This window comes from Lytechinus variegatus, chromosome 11 (genome assembly GCF_018143015.1).
Source record: "Lytechinus variegatus isolate NC3 chromosome 11, Lvar_3.0, whole genome shotgun sequence".
Taxonomy (NCBI): Eukaryota; Metazoa; Echinodermata; class Echinoidea; order Temnopleuroida; family Toxopneustidae; genus Lytechinus; species Lytechinus variegatus.
The window spans coordinates 18,850,437-18,869,217 of NC_054750.1; the positions used below are offsets into that span (position 1 = coordinate 18,850,437).

The window sequence follows — 18,781 nt, forward strand, 5'->3', positions numbered from 1 at the left end:
GTTATTTCGACCAAAATGAATTTGACAAGGGAAAAAAGGGTTATCACGGTCATCTCGTCCAAAATACATGTTTTATATCGATTTTGAATGATGTATTTCATTTATTTCCATCCTAAAAGAACAAAAATAGTAGGAGGACATTTTACATTGTTCCCCCTACTATTTTGGGTAGGGGACGCCCCCCGTCCCCCCTGGGATTTCCGCCCATGCCGCAGGTACATTACTGTATAAATCCCTAAAAATCCCTTTACGTGTATCCAATCCATGGTGAGACGGAGTAAAGTTAAAATAAATAAATTTTTAGTTGTGGAACTTTATCGAAATACTGAATCTTTGATTATGATCACTGCATACCTCCGGAGAGAGGGGTCACTGACATTTGAAAGGGAACAACTACTAGTATTGAAATCATTTGTCAAAATTAACACCTTTCAAAATAATACTAAGACTGGTATATCTTCCATATTTTCTGCCATTGTGCGAATTTTAACCAGGGTATTTTATTTAGCACCCTGCACTACACCGTTACTTTGTATCAATATCTTGATAAGTGCCTGGCTCCTATCCCTCTTCAATTTGCAGACCTTCCCATGATTTTAATCAAAGACAAATGCCATTAAACTTTGCTCTCTCACTTAATGTAAATAAATAAATAAATAAATAAATAAATAAATAACGTAAATGACATTCAAAACCATAAAAAATCTGACAGCATCAAATCAGCATCATGCGGGTCGTGTGGCCCAGTGGTTAGAGCATTTGACTCATAATCGCAAGGTTGTGAGTTCTAATCCCAACTCTGCCATTGTCTCCACTTCGATAAAAAGGCCCAAGAGTATGATCTGTCGTTTACAATGTCAGCCACTATGGCTGATTAACCTAGACGTAAAATGTTTTCTAGCTAATTGGTTAGATGTTAGCTTGGTGTTTACCAGCAAAACGCTGTCCTACCAAGTTCATACGGGAGTTACCACTGTCAGTGACAGACTGCCGATAAGGGGTATACCTATAGGTTTTCAAGTTGTTTGGAAGACCAAGGGAGGATGATATTTGAAATGTTTTTGGGCAGTCCCAAGAAGTTAGTTCCATAGACGGGGTGGAGCAGCCAAGAATGACACCACATGTCCTTTTTTATTTGGGTTCTTTAAGTTTGATGGAACGCGCGAAGACCGGTAAGAGGGACCAGAGGGGCTGAAAATTAGAAAGTGCAAGATTATGAAGTGAAGATTGATGATACTAGTCCTTTAACTAAAAAAAATCCTCAAGAAAAGTGTAAATATATTTTTTAATATTATATAATTAATGATACACCCCCAAAATGGTGGAATGAAGACATGAAATCACTGATTTTAATGGCACAGAAATGTTTTCGCCCTAAACGTGGCTAGTTTATTACGCTTTTGCATTATTATATCTTTCTTGGGTTAGCTAGGTGCCGCGGAACGGTTTTGAAAGGGGTAGACCATGAAAAAAATCACAATCAGATTTTTTTTTTAGTTTTTGAGACGTTTATCCTTAGCCCCTCTCCCCCTCCCCTGTATATTAAAGGATAGTTGGCTCCTTATATGATGTCAAAAAACAGTTTGGAGAAAAACATTGATTATTTTACATACACACAAAAAATTGGAGCTTGAAAAGTTCATTGAACTTAAATTTGCAACCTCGGCGGATTCATTGTTTCGTCATAAAGGCTTGCGCGCATATGTGAATCCGCCCGCTTGGCAACAAAAAGTTTGTTTATACTTTTGAAGAAACCTCTTATTAGCATTTAGCTAGTTCTCGAGATATCATTGCGATTTCATCGTTCTCGGCAATTCTTTGAAAATTTATCGAAGAAATGGGGTGTATTCAGTCCAAAGGTCATCATGATGATGATAATGACAAGTATGAACTTGGGATCAACTTACGTCCAAGAATAACCAACTATCATAAAAAGGTATTGGAAAGTATATAGATATAGACGAGTTAAAAAAAATTAATAAATACCACTTTACACAATGGTAGAATATTGTTTAAAGCAAACCCGTAGTAAGAGGTATAGGGGGGGGGGTTAAATTTGTCAAAAGTTTGGACTAATAGGGAAGGAAAAGAGAAGAGGAGTAAGCCGGGATTGAGCCCCAAACCTTAAAATCATGGCTATTGATTTTTTAAGCCTACATAAAATATTTGGTAAATGTTAAGATTATCCACGATCAATGTTTGAAGTATTAATGCTCTGATGAAGTGAAATATTTACACGGGTAACATACAATCGCATGAAATTCAGTAAAAAGAAATCATGATATAATCATTTAAACTTTCTAATATACTTACAGTCAATCAGAAGATCACTTTCGGGTGAATTGAAAATATCAGAACTTAATATTGTTCAGTGGGTCTGAGGTGCCGTGGCTGAGTGGTCTAAGACGCCTGGCTATAAACATGAAAGTCGGGGGTTCGATCCCCGGTCACATATATCCGTGATCAAGGCGTTCAATCAACATTGCTCTTTTATCATGCATTCAAATAAATAGAAATGTTATAAGAATTCTTGGTAAATTAGCAAGTACTTGTTTAAAAAAATGAAATTTTCACTAAAACTCAGTTAGCATGATCAATACACAATAATAATTAAACAACTGAACGATGTCATACAGTTCTGGGAATTTAACGATTCTTGATATTTCTTTTTTTATCATTAACAGAAAAAAAATATACACTTTTCTGCTGTACAGACATGTGTGAATTTAAGTTTTAAAAGAGAAAATCAATTTTGAACAGATAAAGATTATGATCATCCAAAAGATAACATGATAAATGTATAACAGACAAAATAAATGAATTTTGTTCATTTTTTCAGAGGGAGCAGGAACAGGACGTCCCGATGATGATCATGATGGAAGTAGATGGGCCAACACTCTGGGATCCATCTCCCCTTCGACATCATCATGACGACGATGACGATGATGATGACGATTGCATCGTATTCCCTGAATCATCGAGGAAATCAGAGCCAATAGATCCCGACTATGACCAAATTACAGTGAGTACAAATTATGTTTTATAATTGGAAAAAAAATTATTGATGTTAAAATGATAATTGTTTTCAATGCGAACAAATTCATACATAAAATGTTTGCATAAAATTGAGGCAATGTTATGGGTACAGGGAACATTGTATTCAAAACTAATGCAATCACAGTTGGAATGGAAACTAAATAAAAATAAATGCATGTCTCGAATGCCCTTTTTTACTGATTGAAAAGGAAATTGTATTTGGTTTTCAAGGTTGCGTTTGATGGGAACTCTTTCTGAAACTATCCCCCTTTTCTTTTTTATTTCTTTTTGCAGGACATGGTCGGCATCAAGAGTCTCGATGTCATCAACAGTCACGATCACCAAATCGTAGGGGCCATCGTCATCAATAGGGTTGCTGACGATATCATCGATGTCGACGAAAGGCGATCTCCATCCGTTGACTTATCGTATGAGATTACTGCCGTGAGTGTAGATGCGGAGAGTGAAAGTGAAATTGATCATCAATCCGACAAACAAGGAGACTCTCTAAAAGTTGATGAAGATGAGGGCGTGGTTTTGGAGAGACTAGAACAAGAGTCAGAATCAATAAAGGTAATTTCTTCATTTTTGTTTTAAATCATCTTGGTCATCATTTCGACAACATATCGTCGTCTCAGTAGAATATTTTACAGATGAATAAGTAAGAAAAGGGGATGGAGAAAACAAAATGAAAATATATTGAACAGATATAAGTCATAGAAATAAAAGTTTAAAACAGAGATGGAATGATTGTTCTTAATTAAGCTGCGGAATCAACAAATATGCAAGAGTAGTAAATGGTTTCTCTTCGTTCTTTTTTTCAGACTTCTTCCTATCCAAGGATCGACGTTGCGGAGCCATGTGGAACAGTATGTTGGTCAATCCACCAGCGACTACTGACTGAAGCGGGTGATGCAGGTCAGGCTTGTACGAGGACAACCAAGGAGGTGTCCCTAGAAGAGGAGGCAGAAGTGGAGAGTCACCTCAAGGACTTGATGGAGGAGGCAATCGGTTTGACGGTCAAAGTAGCAGAGGAGCAAATGGTAGAGAGGTTCCTGCAAGTGGTCATGAAGGCAGTAGAAGTAGCTGCATACGAAAAGATGGCATTCCGACTGACCTGATGAAAAGTCGGTGGCACAGAGGAAAAGATTGTGGAAATGTTCCTTCAAGAGATCATAAAGGCAGTTGAGGTATATAGCAGCATACGAAAGGATGGTGAAGACATTCCAAGAGACTAGTCACTTGATGCGAATGTCAACTGGTCACCGGCACGGAACAAAAGATGTGAGAACGGTTCCTCCAAGTGAACATCAAGGTAGTTCAGGATACTGCATGCCTCTTTGAAGACGCGGATGTTGAGCATTGCAAAGACATTCCAATGGCTTTGAAGGGATACCGCAGACCAAAGTAATAATAGAAAGGTTCATCCACGTTGGTTGAGAATGCTGTCGATTGATCGAGGGATGATGGTTAGAAGTGTAAAGAGAATCATGGATGCCTTGGTGGAGGTCTTCTTCATGATTCTTGTTGATGAAGGAGGACAAATGGAGTCCGGGAAATGAACATTTGCATGAAGGCAGAATATGATAATTCTCACTCTAGCTAAATTATGCATTAAAAATGAATTGAAAAAAAACTCATTATACCTGTAAACTGACTCATTTGTAAATCAATGTGTCATTTTTCACCTCTGTATAAAAACGTAAGAATGACCATGTGATTGTGATTTTTAGCATGGTCAGCCCCCCCCCCACTTTTGCTCAGCCCCCTCACTTTGAAAACCGGTCCGCGGCCCTTGTATGAGGACAATTACCATTCTGGAAACTTTACCATTCTCATTTATAGTAGCAAAAAAAAAATAACTATCATGGAAATGAGTTCGATCATCGTAAGTGAGGCCAAATCATGGCTTTCATAAACTACAAAATGACACAAAAGGATGAAATAGTAAAACAAATAGGGACAAACGGTTGATAAATAGTCTAATAGATGGTCGAAATATTGAGGAAGACATATGAAGTGGTCACAAGTTTGCTCAAACCCTGTTGATCCAAATTTTGAGCAACTGTTTCGTTTGTTATCCAGAGTACCAATAATGGTAAAAAATTGTATTGTTTGTACAGTAAGCATGACCCATTATATAGACCCCCCCCCCGATTCATTTTCCGTATTTGTGTGAGTGGAGTTAGAATGGATGAGGTAAGGTGGTAAGGTGGAACGAAGGAAAGGGAAGTCGGTCACAAGCTAAATCAACGAGCCTCTATGTAACCCTTACAAGTATTGTAAACATGGATCTCTGTAGGCCATACCCCATGCAGCATTATTATTGAATTATCATTAAAATACATACCTCTTGTATGAAAAAGTGTAAAGTGTGAGGGGGCAAGACGGCCTATAATAATGTATAAAATGGTGAAGTCGTGTTATTTTTCTTAATTCAAACTTGAATAACAGGTGAAATATACGAGTTAAACGGTTCAGAACTTTCTTTTCGATGATAAGCGTTATGCTTTCTTCAATGTTCTTCCTCTTTTGTCCCCTCTTGATTTTTTGTTTTGGGGGGGATATCATGAAAGGCGGTTGCCCCTCCCTCCATCGTAACGCCACTCCTGTCTTGATAAACAAACGTTATCATTGATAAAATGCGCATTTAAAATGTTCGTGATCATCCGGGGTGATCATAAACGATCATTCCCATAGGCGGCGGAAGCGGGGGGGACGTGTCCCCCCTAGATTTTAGGCGGTCCCCCCCCCTAAATTATTTTTTGGATAACCTTTTTTTTTTTTTTTTTTTTTTTTTTTTTTGCTTGTCATTTTTTTTTCCTGCGTCCCCCCCTATATTCACGTGGCCCCACCTGAAACGTGTGTTGTCCCCCCTAAAATTTATGTTGATGACCTTTTTTTTTTTTTTTTCTTTTGCTTGTCAAAATTTTTTTGGGCGCTTGTCCTATTTTTTACATGTGTCCATCCCAAAATTTCAGGTGGACACCCCCTAAATTTATTGGCTTCCGCCGCCAGTGATCATTCCTATCATGCCTATACCTGTATACAGGTGATAGTAATATGCCTTGTTCGGGCCTTTATTTCAATAGCTGGTGGTAAAGTCCATGCAAATTGTATCCCTACCCCCCCCCCCCTCACCTTATTCTGGGTCCCCTTCTCAAAAAGAGATATCAACCTCAAATTGTATGGAAATCCAACAATGCCATATTTTTTTCTATAGGAAATTTGCACAATGTCCTTTGTACAGACCGGTAAACAGAGGGAAGCACATTGAATTTTCAAGAAAACAATGAATGTATAAAATAGCAGATCTATATTTTGAACAAACATACATATGAGACGTTGACGTTGCTGGCTTTCCATAGTTGTTGATATGATCAATCGCAAAAAAGAAGAGGTGGAACACTGAATCACTGATGAAAACGTTTCAGACGGCATCTATTGCCTCCTTAACAAATGATAATTCAAGTAAACATTTACTCTCTTCCAAAATGGCTTTATCTTTTTCGTAGCATGTAAATCAACCATAGTGTAAAAAGGGAGATAAGTAAAGAATAAAGTTTTTATAATCGTGTGTACGAAGGAAGGCCCAGAATAGAAGCTTGTGACGACAAAGCCGAATGAATTAAGATGCATCCAGAATCATGAAAATGCCACTTTCCCCATAATTTGTCTGCTCGTCTGATATTTTCATCAATCTATGGTTTCAGTATCATTATCATTATATCCGTCTGTATACCGTTCCTTCTTCGGGCTTCCACCACCCGTCTTTCCTCTCAAATCGCTTTGACCCCCCCCCTTGTTCGCCCCCCTCCCACTGAAAGAAACTAAACAATATTGCTCTCCATTGGTTTGTAATAACGACTTGTGATTCTCGGTTACGAGGTTACGGGGGTCTTTACACGCAAAACTAATCCAACATTATTGGACGCTATTTCGATCTAATATAAAGGAATAAAATGTTTAACAAAGATTATGAGAATCGTAAAATATCGGGATTGGAGGATTACTATTGTCTGCATGGTGGCGTTTGAGCAAGTCATCGTATAAACCATCAGAGCAAAGATGAGTGACTTTTAGTAACAAGAGCATTGTATAAAGAATGGCTGATATTACCCTCAAAGGTGACAGCTATATATAGGTAAAGTAGAAATTTTGATTGCATGGGAAACGGATATAAAGTAAACACTATCGTTGTGATATAAGGTCTACAAAGAAGAATATTTCAGCGTGAGTTTTATTGGTAAAATTGTTGTTCAACGCATCTGCACTCTAAAAGCAAATCAGTCAAAAACGACTAGTTAATAGGGTCAACTGGGTGCAACTGTTATTCTAGTCATATTTGACTTTTTTCTAGTCATATTTTACTAGAACAAAATTATTTCTGACTAGAATATATGTCAGAAATGTGAATATCAGTGATTGCCATATCAGTTGATCCCAGCTAACTACTGGTCTAGTCAATTTGACTGATTTATTTTAAGAGTGTGGATATCAAAATAAAATAAGTCCGCGTATATTATTATAAGCGATCGTCAATATTCTGTTCCCGTACTCCCATACTCTTATTTTCCAATCAGTTCAGATTGAGAAAATATATAGACGTCTAACTATAGATTGAGCTTGTCGAAAAAAACTGGATTGGTCCGTCGATAGTCATTTTCACATGCAATCTAAACTTTATGCAATATATCTCAGTAGTACGCTCCAATTTACCATCCCTGCTCTTCACAACCTTGTATATTAATGTTATTTCTATATTATCAGTGTTAGGTTGATATATCAATGTTAGGTTGAGTGTTAAGTTGATATATCAATGTTAGGTTGATATATCATTGTTAGGTTGTTATATCAATGTTAGGTTGATATATCGGGGTATACCTCTTGGCCCTATATGCACTAGTTTTGAAAAGAAACTTCCTCTATTCAAATTTCCGATAAAAAAAATTAATCAACCAGAAGTGAATACACCTGCAGATCATGAAATTTCAATTTTGATCATGAGAACACTTTCTCATGACCAGCTTTGTTGATTGGCTCTCTCGCTTGCATGTTTTCTTAGACATCCCTGTCCTGGGCCCGTATAGGGGAAAAATACCTTCGGCATCTCTTTTCATGTGCATTGGCGGCGGAAGCCAAAAATTTTAGGGGGACGCAGGAAACAAAATTGACAAGCAAAAAAAAACATGTTACCAACCAAAATTTCAGGGGGGGACTACCAATTTTTTTTGACAAGCAAAAAAAAAATAGGTCATCAACAAAAAAAATAGGTCATCAACAAAAAAAATAGGGGGGATCGTCCCCCCCCACTTAGTTTTTTGGGGGGAGGACGCGAACCCCCGCTTCCACCGCCTATGTTCATGTGTGATGATCTAGGCTTTGTATAGATCACGTTGAAGGTGAAGGTGAGCTCATAAAGTTGACTTTTCTACGCAGTTTTAGCAAGTAAAGTAATTAGAAGCTAGAGTGGAGGTTTAAAGGTGAATGTAAGTCAATGTAATCTGGTCTCGCACTAGAGGCCTCGCGAATTCAATAGAGGTTCATTTCGAGTCGCGAGTCATTCATCGATTTCTCACTTTCCCTGAAAAGCAACGACAATTATGTTCTCATGGTATTGTTCTAAATATTGATTTTATGTCTCAAATCGTGAACCAGTGGATCAAGAAAAGGACATTGTGAGATCGGTCGATACTTGTTAGTGACTATAGTTTTGTTGATCATCTCATGTATGGTTGAATAAACATTCATTCGTACGTGACTATCTGTTTAAATCATCGCGATATTTATTATCGGTTGTATGATGCCACCGGTTGTGTTTGTTTTTGGCGCATTCGTGACTTTGCTATAGGAACTTGAACGCTGATCTTGTTAAAAAAACTTAGTCTGTCGACTCTAAACGAGAAGGATCATTAATCTTACAACAGATTTCGAATTTCTTATATAATTTATCGTAGGATCTACTCCGTGTGATAAGGTAAGAAACATACTTTTTTCTATGTTCGAAATGCTTGTTTGTCGGGTAAACACTGTTGGATCATCCGTTGTAACCACAGTGCAATTTGTTTCTTATAGGACTAGTTTATGAATGATTGATTAAGACATATCAACTTGCCTACCGAGCCCGTGCAAACTTTTAAGGTAAGGGGTCTCCAATTCGTCAATATTTCGTTATCGTGAACAAAAAAATTCGACCAGAGAAGTAGGTCGACATTTGGCTTATCAAAAATTGTTTCCTATTTCTTGGTTTTTAATTGCTATTTTTTTTGGGGGGGGGGGTGGGGTGGCGTTCGCGCACCCCGAACCCCTGCCAGTGGCGTAATAGGCGGGGGGGGCAGGGGCAAGCTGCTCCCCCCCCGGCGGATTTCAGCGGGGAAATGAAAAACGGGAAAAAATAAAAGGGGAGAAAAAAGGGGAAGGAAAGAGGGAAAGGAAAGGATGAAAAGGAAAGAGAAGGGGAAAATTGGAAAGAAAAAAAAATTGAAATGGAAAAGGAAGGAAAGCGGGAAGAAAAACGAAAGAAGAACATTTGAGAAAGAGCAATTCATTCCGAAATAGACCTATGTAGTGCAATAGCATGATGGGAAATAAATTAAAAGATGACAAAATGGCAAACGATATAGGGGGAAATGAAGGTAGAATGGAATTAGTCAAAAGCTAAATTGGAAAAAAGGACAAGAAATAAAAACTTACTAACACGACCGGGCTGACGAGGATAGAAAATAAAGAGCGGGAAGAAAGAGGGACTGCAGACAACATTGTGCTATTAGCTTTCTAAATTTTATGCAAATAAGCTACCAGGGCTTTGCCCCAGACCCTAAGCAGTAGGGGCTCTTCATCTATGACTTTTAAATGGCTTTATTACGCCCCCACCTATAGGGACCCTTCCTACATTAAAGGACAAGTCCACCCCAACAAAAACTTGATATGAATAAAAATAGAAAAGTCCAACAATCATTAGGTTGAAAATTTCATCAAAATCGGATGTAAAATAAGAAAGTTATAACATTTTAAAGTTTCGCTTATTTTTCACAAAGCAGTTATATGTGCATCCTGGTCAGTATGCAAATGAGAAACTGATGACATCATCCACTCACTAATTCTTTTGTATTTTATTATATGAAATGCGAAATATTCTAATTTTCTCCTCATTGTCAAGTGAAACAACGATTAATTCCTCCCTGAACATGTAGACTATATGGTTCAGTCTAGTTGGAACTTACTGCCAATTCTGTAAAAAATGAAATATTGTATAATTCAAACAATAAAAAACAAAAGAAAAATGTGTGAGGGACATCATAGACTGTCGCATTTTTATGTCACAGAGTTGTGCAAAATGTCATAACTTTCTTATTTTACATCCAATTTTGATGAAACTTTCAGTGTTATGCTAGTTTGATTTTTCTCTATTTATTCATCTTTTTTTTTCAAGCAATCTGCTTATGATGACAATCCTTCTCCTGCAAATTGTGAACATCATGTAGTTAATCATTTTTGTCTGAATTATCTTTTTAGTAATCTTTATTTACAATTTATGCCAAAAATGCTAACATATTATGTTTATTATGTTATGAAAAATGTATTATACAAATGTTATGGATGCAGAAGAAAACAATAAATCAAATCTCAACATTTTTATGGGGTGGACTTGACCTTAAAGCTTTACGTTTAATTACTGGTGTATAGGCGCGGGAGGGGTCACCCAAGAGGATATAAAAGAAATTATAAGGGACAACGTTTAATGAAATGAATGGAAACAATGAAATGCGTTATTTGCTGAATATAATGGAGAAAACTATTACATAATTAGAATTTAATTTCAATAGGCAATTTTTAAAATATTTTTTCTATGTTTTTCTCCCTCAAAATATTTGTTTCAACTGGGTTGAATAGATGTGTAGTGCAAAAGCTAGAATCTGTATATACCCGCGATTTGATTAAATGGCGGTAATCTGCGAGGTTTAAATCGCTATGATATCAAGAAGATCCGGGGGCTCCGCCCCAGACCAAACCGCATAGCACTGCCGTATATGAGTATGAAAGGGTTGGGCCATGGACCCAAAAAGTTCTACCAAGAAAAAAAGGAGGAAAGAAAAGCAAAGGAGAAGTGTGGGATATGATTTTATTTACTGAATGTAATGTCAAAAAATATCTCAAAGTTATAAATTCTCATGAAAAGGTGATTTTTTTCTCGCTCGCTTCGCTCGCTCGGGACTTATATTAAGCAGCTTTTTAGCACATGCGCCATACTGCGCCCCTAGTTTTTTGTTTTGTTTACTCTGCACGCTACTGCCGCAAATAATTCTGTTCACAGTGGCGTACAGATCACAAAAAAAGAATAGAAAGAGAGAAGAGTGAAATATATTCTCTGGATATCATGTCAACATCTATCACAAAATTGGATTTTTGTATTAAAAATGTCAAAATGTTTGCTCGCTCGCTTCGCTCGCTCGCAATTTTTTTACAAGATAAATTCTACCTGATTCGCAATGTCTGGTCGCCCCATTACACCATTACGCCTATTCATAACATAATATGACCGGGAAATATTTGGCTCTTGCCACCCACCCCTGCAAGTCGATCCCTGTTTCTACACAAATAGAAATAGGCCTTCCCCTTTCGGAAGGTTAAAATTGAAGTGTTTTTTGTTTTGCTCTATTTGCTAGGCTCATTACCGATCACCAGTGAACTAAAACGTTTAATGATTTTCGGATTATCTCTGACGTTGGTAACCATGCGTAGGTTTGAAGTTTCCATTTTATTTTAATCCTATTCTGTAATTAGGCTGACCTCTTTAATCCCCGAAGACAATACATTCTAAACGCAGACCAGCGAACAAAGAACATAACGTTCTACTAACTGTACACTGCCAAGTAATGTCAAAGTAACTGTCCGTCAGATTTAAATTCTAATAATCAATGAGACAGGGAGACAGACAGGAGATATTATCGTGTGTTCTTTTTTGCCCTTTTGTCATGTCTCAGCAAGCCATAAATGTTAGTATTCTCAATACTTTAAGTCTGTTTTCTTCATTGATATGCAAGAAAGAGTAGCGACCAAGCGGGAAAAATATGAAATAAAAGCCTTTTTTGTTTTTGTTTTTAAAGGGTTGGGGTTCACGAAATTTGGTTCTCGGCTTAGCATGGTCGATTGCAGTCGAGGTATTGAGTCGAAAATTTCTTCCCTCGAAAATGTGACAAGCAAAAAGATCTTAAAAAGTTGTTAACAAGAGATTTTTTAAATACATTTTCCTCCCAGAAAATCCGCTAAACAAAGTAAAAGGGCAATTTCAAACATTTTCAACAGAGATGTAATTATTTTCTAAGTAGTGGACAGTGTCCTTTAAAAAAAATTCTGTGACTTCTGAATTGTTGCCTATCAGAAACTATTAACAGGAAAATGCCTCCGAAATTTTTTTGGGGGGTTGGGGGTAATTTTTCTCCAAAGAAGTATTACCCCCACCCTGATAAGGTTAGCCAGATACGCCATAAGGGCAATGTGGCTTCACTTGACTTAATTTGGCCATAAGTCCCCAAATGATCGGCCAGTGGAAAGGGAAAGGCGTAGGCCAACAATGTGACTCTATTTTGGCGCCTCATGGTGCAAAAGTTTCTTTAACAGCCCTATGCCTGTATCATGACTATGTAGGTATAATCGCTTTACTCGAGTGACTATCATATTGGGTAGGCCTATGTATTTCTATTTCTTCATTTTGATCTATCTTTAATCAATCAAAAAATTGATTGCTTTCTAAAACTATACTGAATTTACATCTCATTAGAAAAAAAATAACAGAGCGAGTGAGGTTAAAAATAAACTAATTTTAATGTTCAAAGTGCTATTATTTTCACCATCAAAATATGCTATATACTAATTAAATTATTATCAGAAGTTCGTGGTTACCTAGATTTCCAAGTTTGTATACTTTCAGTAACCTGTATATGCATGGATGTATAACTCATATTTTCTATTGGAGAATACTGAACCTTTGGATCGGCCAAATAATCATAGAAATGGCGGATTTAGTACAACACTCCTCGTTTCAAGTTTTGTATCGAACCCAAGTTATTTCATTCACAGATAGATAAACTTGCAGTTGAACGAACTGTATGGCGTCAAAAGAAATTAAAGAAGGTCACGCAAGAGTGGCAAGTATACAAAGCTTTCGATTCCAACTCAATACGACATCGGTTTATGTCGTCATGGCAACCAATATAAACAAACCTATATTTAGTTCTGGGCTTTGAATGCTTGCTTGTATGTGGTTAGTAATAATTCGAAATGAGGCAGGACTGGATAGGACTGAACTGACCTATATCAGAACTTGGAAGTCAAAATCGATTACTTAAAAACAAAACAAGCGTGGCGGGTCACGATACGAAAATGTTATTGCATCGCGCTCGAATAGTTTATTAAACAACTCCATGATATCTTACATGCCAAATTTGTTTAAAACGTTCACGTTCATTTTCGGGTCAGTGAAGGCCTTAAATAAACAACAATAAAATGTTTAGTGAGATACGGATACTGTTTGTCATTAAAATCTTAAAAATCTCAATTTTTCAGGTCCGAATCTTAACAAATTTCAGCTCGCGCTTCGCGTTCTAACGATTCGATCAGTCCTTTCATAAATCCCGACATTAAAAGGAGTGAAAATTGAATATTGAAACCAGGTACAAACAGTTTTTAAAACATTGAAATAAGGAAAGACAGGTAAAAACGAAGAAGAAACTAAAGAAGGAATGTCTGGGCGATGTAACTTTATACCCAAAATAATTATTAAAAAAAAGAGTTTGACATCATCAGTCCTATTGGTCCCCCCCCCCCCAGTTGGGGGTAAATTTCAAATTTGTCTACTGCCAACTGGTCCACTAGTTGGCAATTGGACGAATTGGCATTAGATGAACCTACTTGCAATGGGTATTAATAGCAGGTGAGAAAGAGAAACAAATCTCCAAAGACACCGAGAGGGACAGGGAAGGAGGGAGATCTCGGAGATTGAGATATGTACATGTTTTCGATAATGAGTGAAGGGGGGGGGGTGAAGGAAACTCGAATCATCAGCTGCGTTTCCAGGGGTCACCCCCTGGTGCTCACCCCGTCAACATCGAGCTTGGGGTTGCCATGACAACCACCCCAGACAATGTGGTAGCCTGCATTGTGCATTCATCCCAAACTGCGGTGAACTTGGTTTTCTTCTCCCCCAAAGCCGCGATCGATATTATCTCCTTACAGTGTACAATGATGACAGGATAATTATGGAAAGCAGTATGCATGGGCCAAAAGATACTTCAAAAGTTTGCTTCATCGACTAAGTGCCCGAAACACAAATTATCGGAGGATTTGTAGGTATTAGGATTTGAGTGGGAGAAGTTTTAAAATCATCATTTGCATTTCCTAAATTCATCATCGCTGTTCATCTTGTTCCTCAACGATTAATATCTCGTAATAGAAATAAAAATGATTCAGGACCACTGATTGTATACTTCCATATTTGTTCATCATTGGAGATATCAACGACATCGGATGTTCCTACAGGTCATATCATAATTCTTGTAAACACATCGTTTATTATTGTAAGTGCAAATTCATAATTCTAGAGTATACTGCTTAACATGTCACATTCTTATCGGTTCACTTTGTAGTCCGTGAACAGACAACTGACTTGCAGATGAGGGGGACTTTGGGGCTCCAATCATATGAATTTCGTATTTGCGTGATCAAATTATTTCCAAAAATTCCAAACACCCCCTAAGCGAAGTTTTTATATAACGAGTGCACGCGCGACCCACGTCCATAACTGAGAAAACACCCCTTTAAAACACGGGGAAAAGGAGAAAAAGAGGGAGAAAGGAAGAAAAACGTAGTGGTAAAGAAGACATCATTGCTCATTATAATGTTATATAGCATTATGTTATGTTATATTACATAAGAAACATTTTTTTCATAATTTTATGAAACATAATTTGCTCAGGGCCTATGTCTTTATTGTTCCTGGTGCTCGCATTGTCTGTTTAACGAGATATATAATCCTGTTGTACTAAAAACCTCCCGTTTTCAAGTCAATGTACACCAAATATATTTCCTCGCACTTTGAATTATATATTATTGTTTTATGTAGTGACATAATCTCTTTTCATGACTGCTTAAAGTGATTGCTCCATTTTAAGGTCTTGATATAAAACATATCCTGTCCATGCTTGCGTTCGCATTAGTGGATTGGTGAGATATGTCTGCTCTTCATGGATTCCTACTATCAGTCCTTAAAATGTCCCTTTTTCTGATCTGAATATCCAAAATTTATATTTGATTAGTGAAATGCGTATGTTATCATGATTACAATGACTACGAGTGCTTCATGAGTTTAGATGTAATTTTAATAAAATCAGCAAGCGCTTGGCACTCGCATTAGATGACTATGGTGAGATATGTATATTTTTTTTATAATGAATTCGTAAGATACAGTCCTTAGAATGTCCCTGTTTGGAGTCAATATATACAAAAATTTCAGCTCGCGCTTCGCGCTCGTATTGTTTGTTTAGCGAGACAGGAACTTATCATGATTACAAAAAGTTGCTTATAATGTCCCTTTTTAGGTCTGAATAGCGCTTCGCGCTCGATTTATTTGATAAGTGAGATACATATCCGTTTAATGACACTGTCCTTAAAATGTCTTTATTAGGTCAGTATACCTGGCAACTGATATTGCGAGTTTTCCGAGCTAAGTTACTCAAAATTTTGCAGGCGCCCTCCCCCCATCTCATGACCCACGGTACGCCACTGATTGTGGATCCCTGGGATATCGTGCTTTTTACGAACTATCTCCTAGTTTAGATGGAAATGTGATTTTATTGGTAGATGTGTCTTCAGTTGGCAGATTGATCCTCAATGGTGTATCATTAATCATTTTTTTGTAGGTACAGGTTTTATCGGGGCGCCATGTTCTTCAAGGTGTCGTAGTATAGATTTAGCGTTTTATGAAAACTTGATTACTAATTTGCAAAGATCCATTTGCAATTTAATTAATAATTTCTCTATTCTTTTTTTTTCTTTTCAGCTTAAGGGCAACGGAAATCTACCACAAAGTTCCTGATGTGATAGTGTCTATTCAGTTGGTACTTTTGTCGTGGAATCAAGTTCTTGAGCGAACAAAAATGTGGATTTCAAGATGAGTCGTGATTGATTGCAAGATTTCATACTAATTTACGATCTGGATAGAACAAGATTCGCATCCACACATCATCGGTTTGATTGCAACGTGGTGTTTCAGTTTCACGTTTATTTTTCATCTTAAAAAGTCAAGTGCTCTTAAAACGCAACATGGCGGCGTTAAGTGAGCGGAATCTAGAACAGTTTAACCAGCAGCAGCCGACCGGTCGACGCAGACCATCGGTAATGTCGCGACGCGCATCGATCGTAAGCAGTCACTCCACATCCAAAGATGGCGACATGATGGGACCGCCTGGTTATCAAGGAAAATTCCGACGATTGTCCAGGGCGTATTCTATCTCCATGGGCAGCCATCGGGGCAACCACGCCCTGCGATCGGCTGCCGATTCTCAGCATTCGAAACCGGCGGCTGTGAAATACGAGAACACCTTCAAGATGAAACCGGATGAGGGGGCGGTCTTCAAGCACGCCGCGGTCCAGTCGATCCTGGAAACCGTCCTGGAGCGGTATCTATCAACCGCGCAGTACGCACCGAAAACTGTATCCATGTTCACGCAGAACATCGTCGACGAGGTGAAAAGGCGAGTCAAGGACTTGAAGATGCCGAGGTACAAGATAGTCTGTCAGGTCTACATCGGGTCCAAGAACGGCCAAAGTATGCAGATGGTCAGCCGAGCGGTCTGGAACACAGAGACAGACAACTTCGCTACGGCAAACTTTCAGAATCAGTCGCTCTATGCCATTGCTTCCGTACACGCAACTTACTACGAATGAACTAAATGACTTTGAGCAACTCACTTGTACAGACGTTTAAAGATCTATGGGCCATATACCATAGATGGAGCGAAGACACAATGTAATGTCTATTTGCCTCACCCTTGGCCATTTCAGGGGCCGCGGAACGGTTTTCAAAGGGGGGGGGGCTGACCATGCAAAAATCACAATCATGATAATCATTTTTACGTTTTTGTACACGGTTTGGGAAAAAAGTGGGGGGAGGGGGCTAAAGACAGACCCACCCCCTGCTTCCGCGGCCCCCTGCATTTAAGATTAATGTGTACAAAAACAACATCAGTTTGTATTTTTCTAAAGGACGGTTGATATACTGGATTCAAGAGTAAAGAGTGAGGTTGTTCAGACTGACAGTGGTAGGTGTATGGATAGTCTTATCCAGAAAGGCCCAACTATACTGATATTGTGATTTTCTCAGTTCGGATAAGGTGTTTTACTTATTAGTTGGCAATTGACTAAGTGAATTATGAAGAAACAGTCGATTCATTTGGAAAGCAACATGTATTCCTAGCGTATATATATATATTTTTTAAGCAAGTGCACACCTAGATACCAAATAGCATTTCCATTTATTTGAAAGCAGGATAAAAGAGCATTGTAGATTAAATGCCTCGCTCACGGGCATAGGTGCCGCGGCCAGGGATCGAACCTCGGACTTTCTATGTATAGCCAGGCGCCTTAGACCACTCGGCCACGGAGATGGGAAATGGGGGATGTACCCGCTATTTGAAGTGTATCTATATAATAATTATGGGGGCATTTCCCACTAATTCGAACCCCGCCCTTTCCCTTCATCTCGCCCAGTTAAAATGGCTTATGTGAATGTTGTCTTGATATAATATTGTACATAATGGGGTATTATTATTTTATGAATGTCTTTTGTACAAACGTCAACTATTACGGATATTACATTTCAATTGGTTCTCTTTAATTTTGTACTATGCACGTGATAATCTTTCTATCGCTCAGATTTATTTTCGTTTTCACATATTCAATTCAATTCAATTCAAATTAAAGGATAAATAAAGGAGAAGTATGCAAGTGAAAAAAATCACTTAAAAATTATATTGATATGTGATTATAATGATGAGATATTTATTTTGATGAAAATAATGCTACATTCGACCAATTTCATGAATGTGACTGATGTAAGGTCAATGCACGGGTGCCTGCATGGAATGATTGTTAGAATTTTTGAAACGTGGAGGCTAGCGCCTATCAGCTAAAACCGAGTTGATATGTTTCATAGAGTGCTTACAGGTTTCCCACAGAGCATAGAATGATGATAAAAACTATTATTGTCATAAAGTATACATTGGACGACATCAGAACAGAATCATTGTAATTGTAGGCAGTTGCTGACGGATTCCTCCGTATATTAAAGAGACGCTTCTTATGAACCCAAAATGTTTTATCATTACGTTACATCCACTTGCACCTGCATTGGGTCGGGTAATTTAAATACACGGTAAAGCATTCTTATTCCTATACATAGGTTTACTTCACACCTTTATACCTATGTTTGTGGAATAAGCCTTTCATTACACTGCAAAAACTCCGGTGTTGATTTAACACCAGCCCGGAATCTATCTGTCCACACCAGAGAAGTGTTAAACAACACCAGTTTAGTTTTGGTCTAACACACAACAACAATTAGTATTAAAACAGCATCTGTTTCATTCCAAACTGGTGTTATTTCCATACTTCTCTGGTGTGGACGATCTAGATTCCGGGCTGGTGTTAAATCAACACCGGAGTTTTTACAGTGTATGAACACTTTTTG

The 18,781-nt window shown here is 37.8% G+C and overlaps 1 protein-coding gene across 2 annotated transcripts; it reads left to right on the forward strand.

The window, feature by feature from the left end:
• The first annotated feature begins 8,761 nt into the window (after positions 1–8,761).
• On the forward strand, positions 8,762–17,099 carry LOC121424055 (dynein light chain Tctex-type 5-B-like). Of its 2 annotated transcripts, none has more exons than XM_041619638.1 (2): positions 8,762–9,013; positions 16,094–17,099. In XM_041619638.1, the coding sequence occupies exon 2, from the start codon at positions 16,357–16,359 to the stop codon at positions 16,978–16,980; it is 624 nt and encodes a 207-aa protein (XP_041475572.1). In that variant the 5' UTR covers positions 8,762–9,013; positions 16,094–16,356; the 3' UTR covers positions 16,981–17,099. The 2 variants fall into 2 exon arrangements, with proteins under 2 accessions (XP_041475572.1, XP_041475573.1); XM_041619639.1 differs by lacking the exon at positions 8,762–9,013 and adding an exon at positions 14,236–14,612.
• The last annotated feature ends 1,682 nt before the right edge of the window (positions 17,100–18,781 follow it).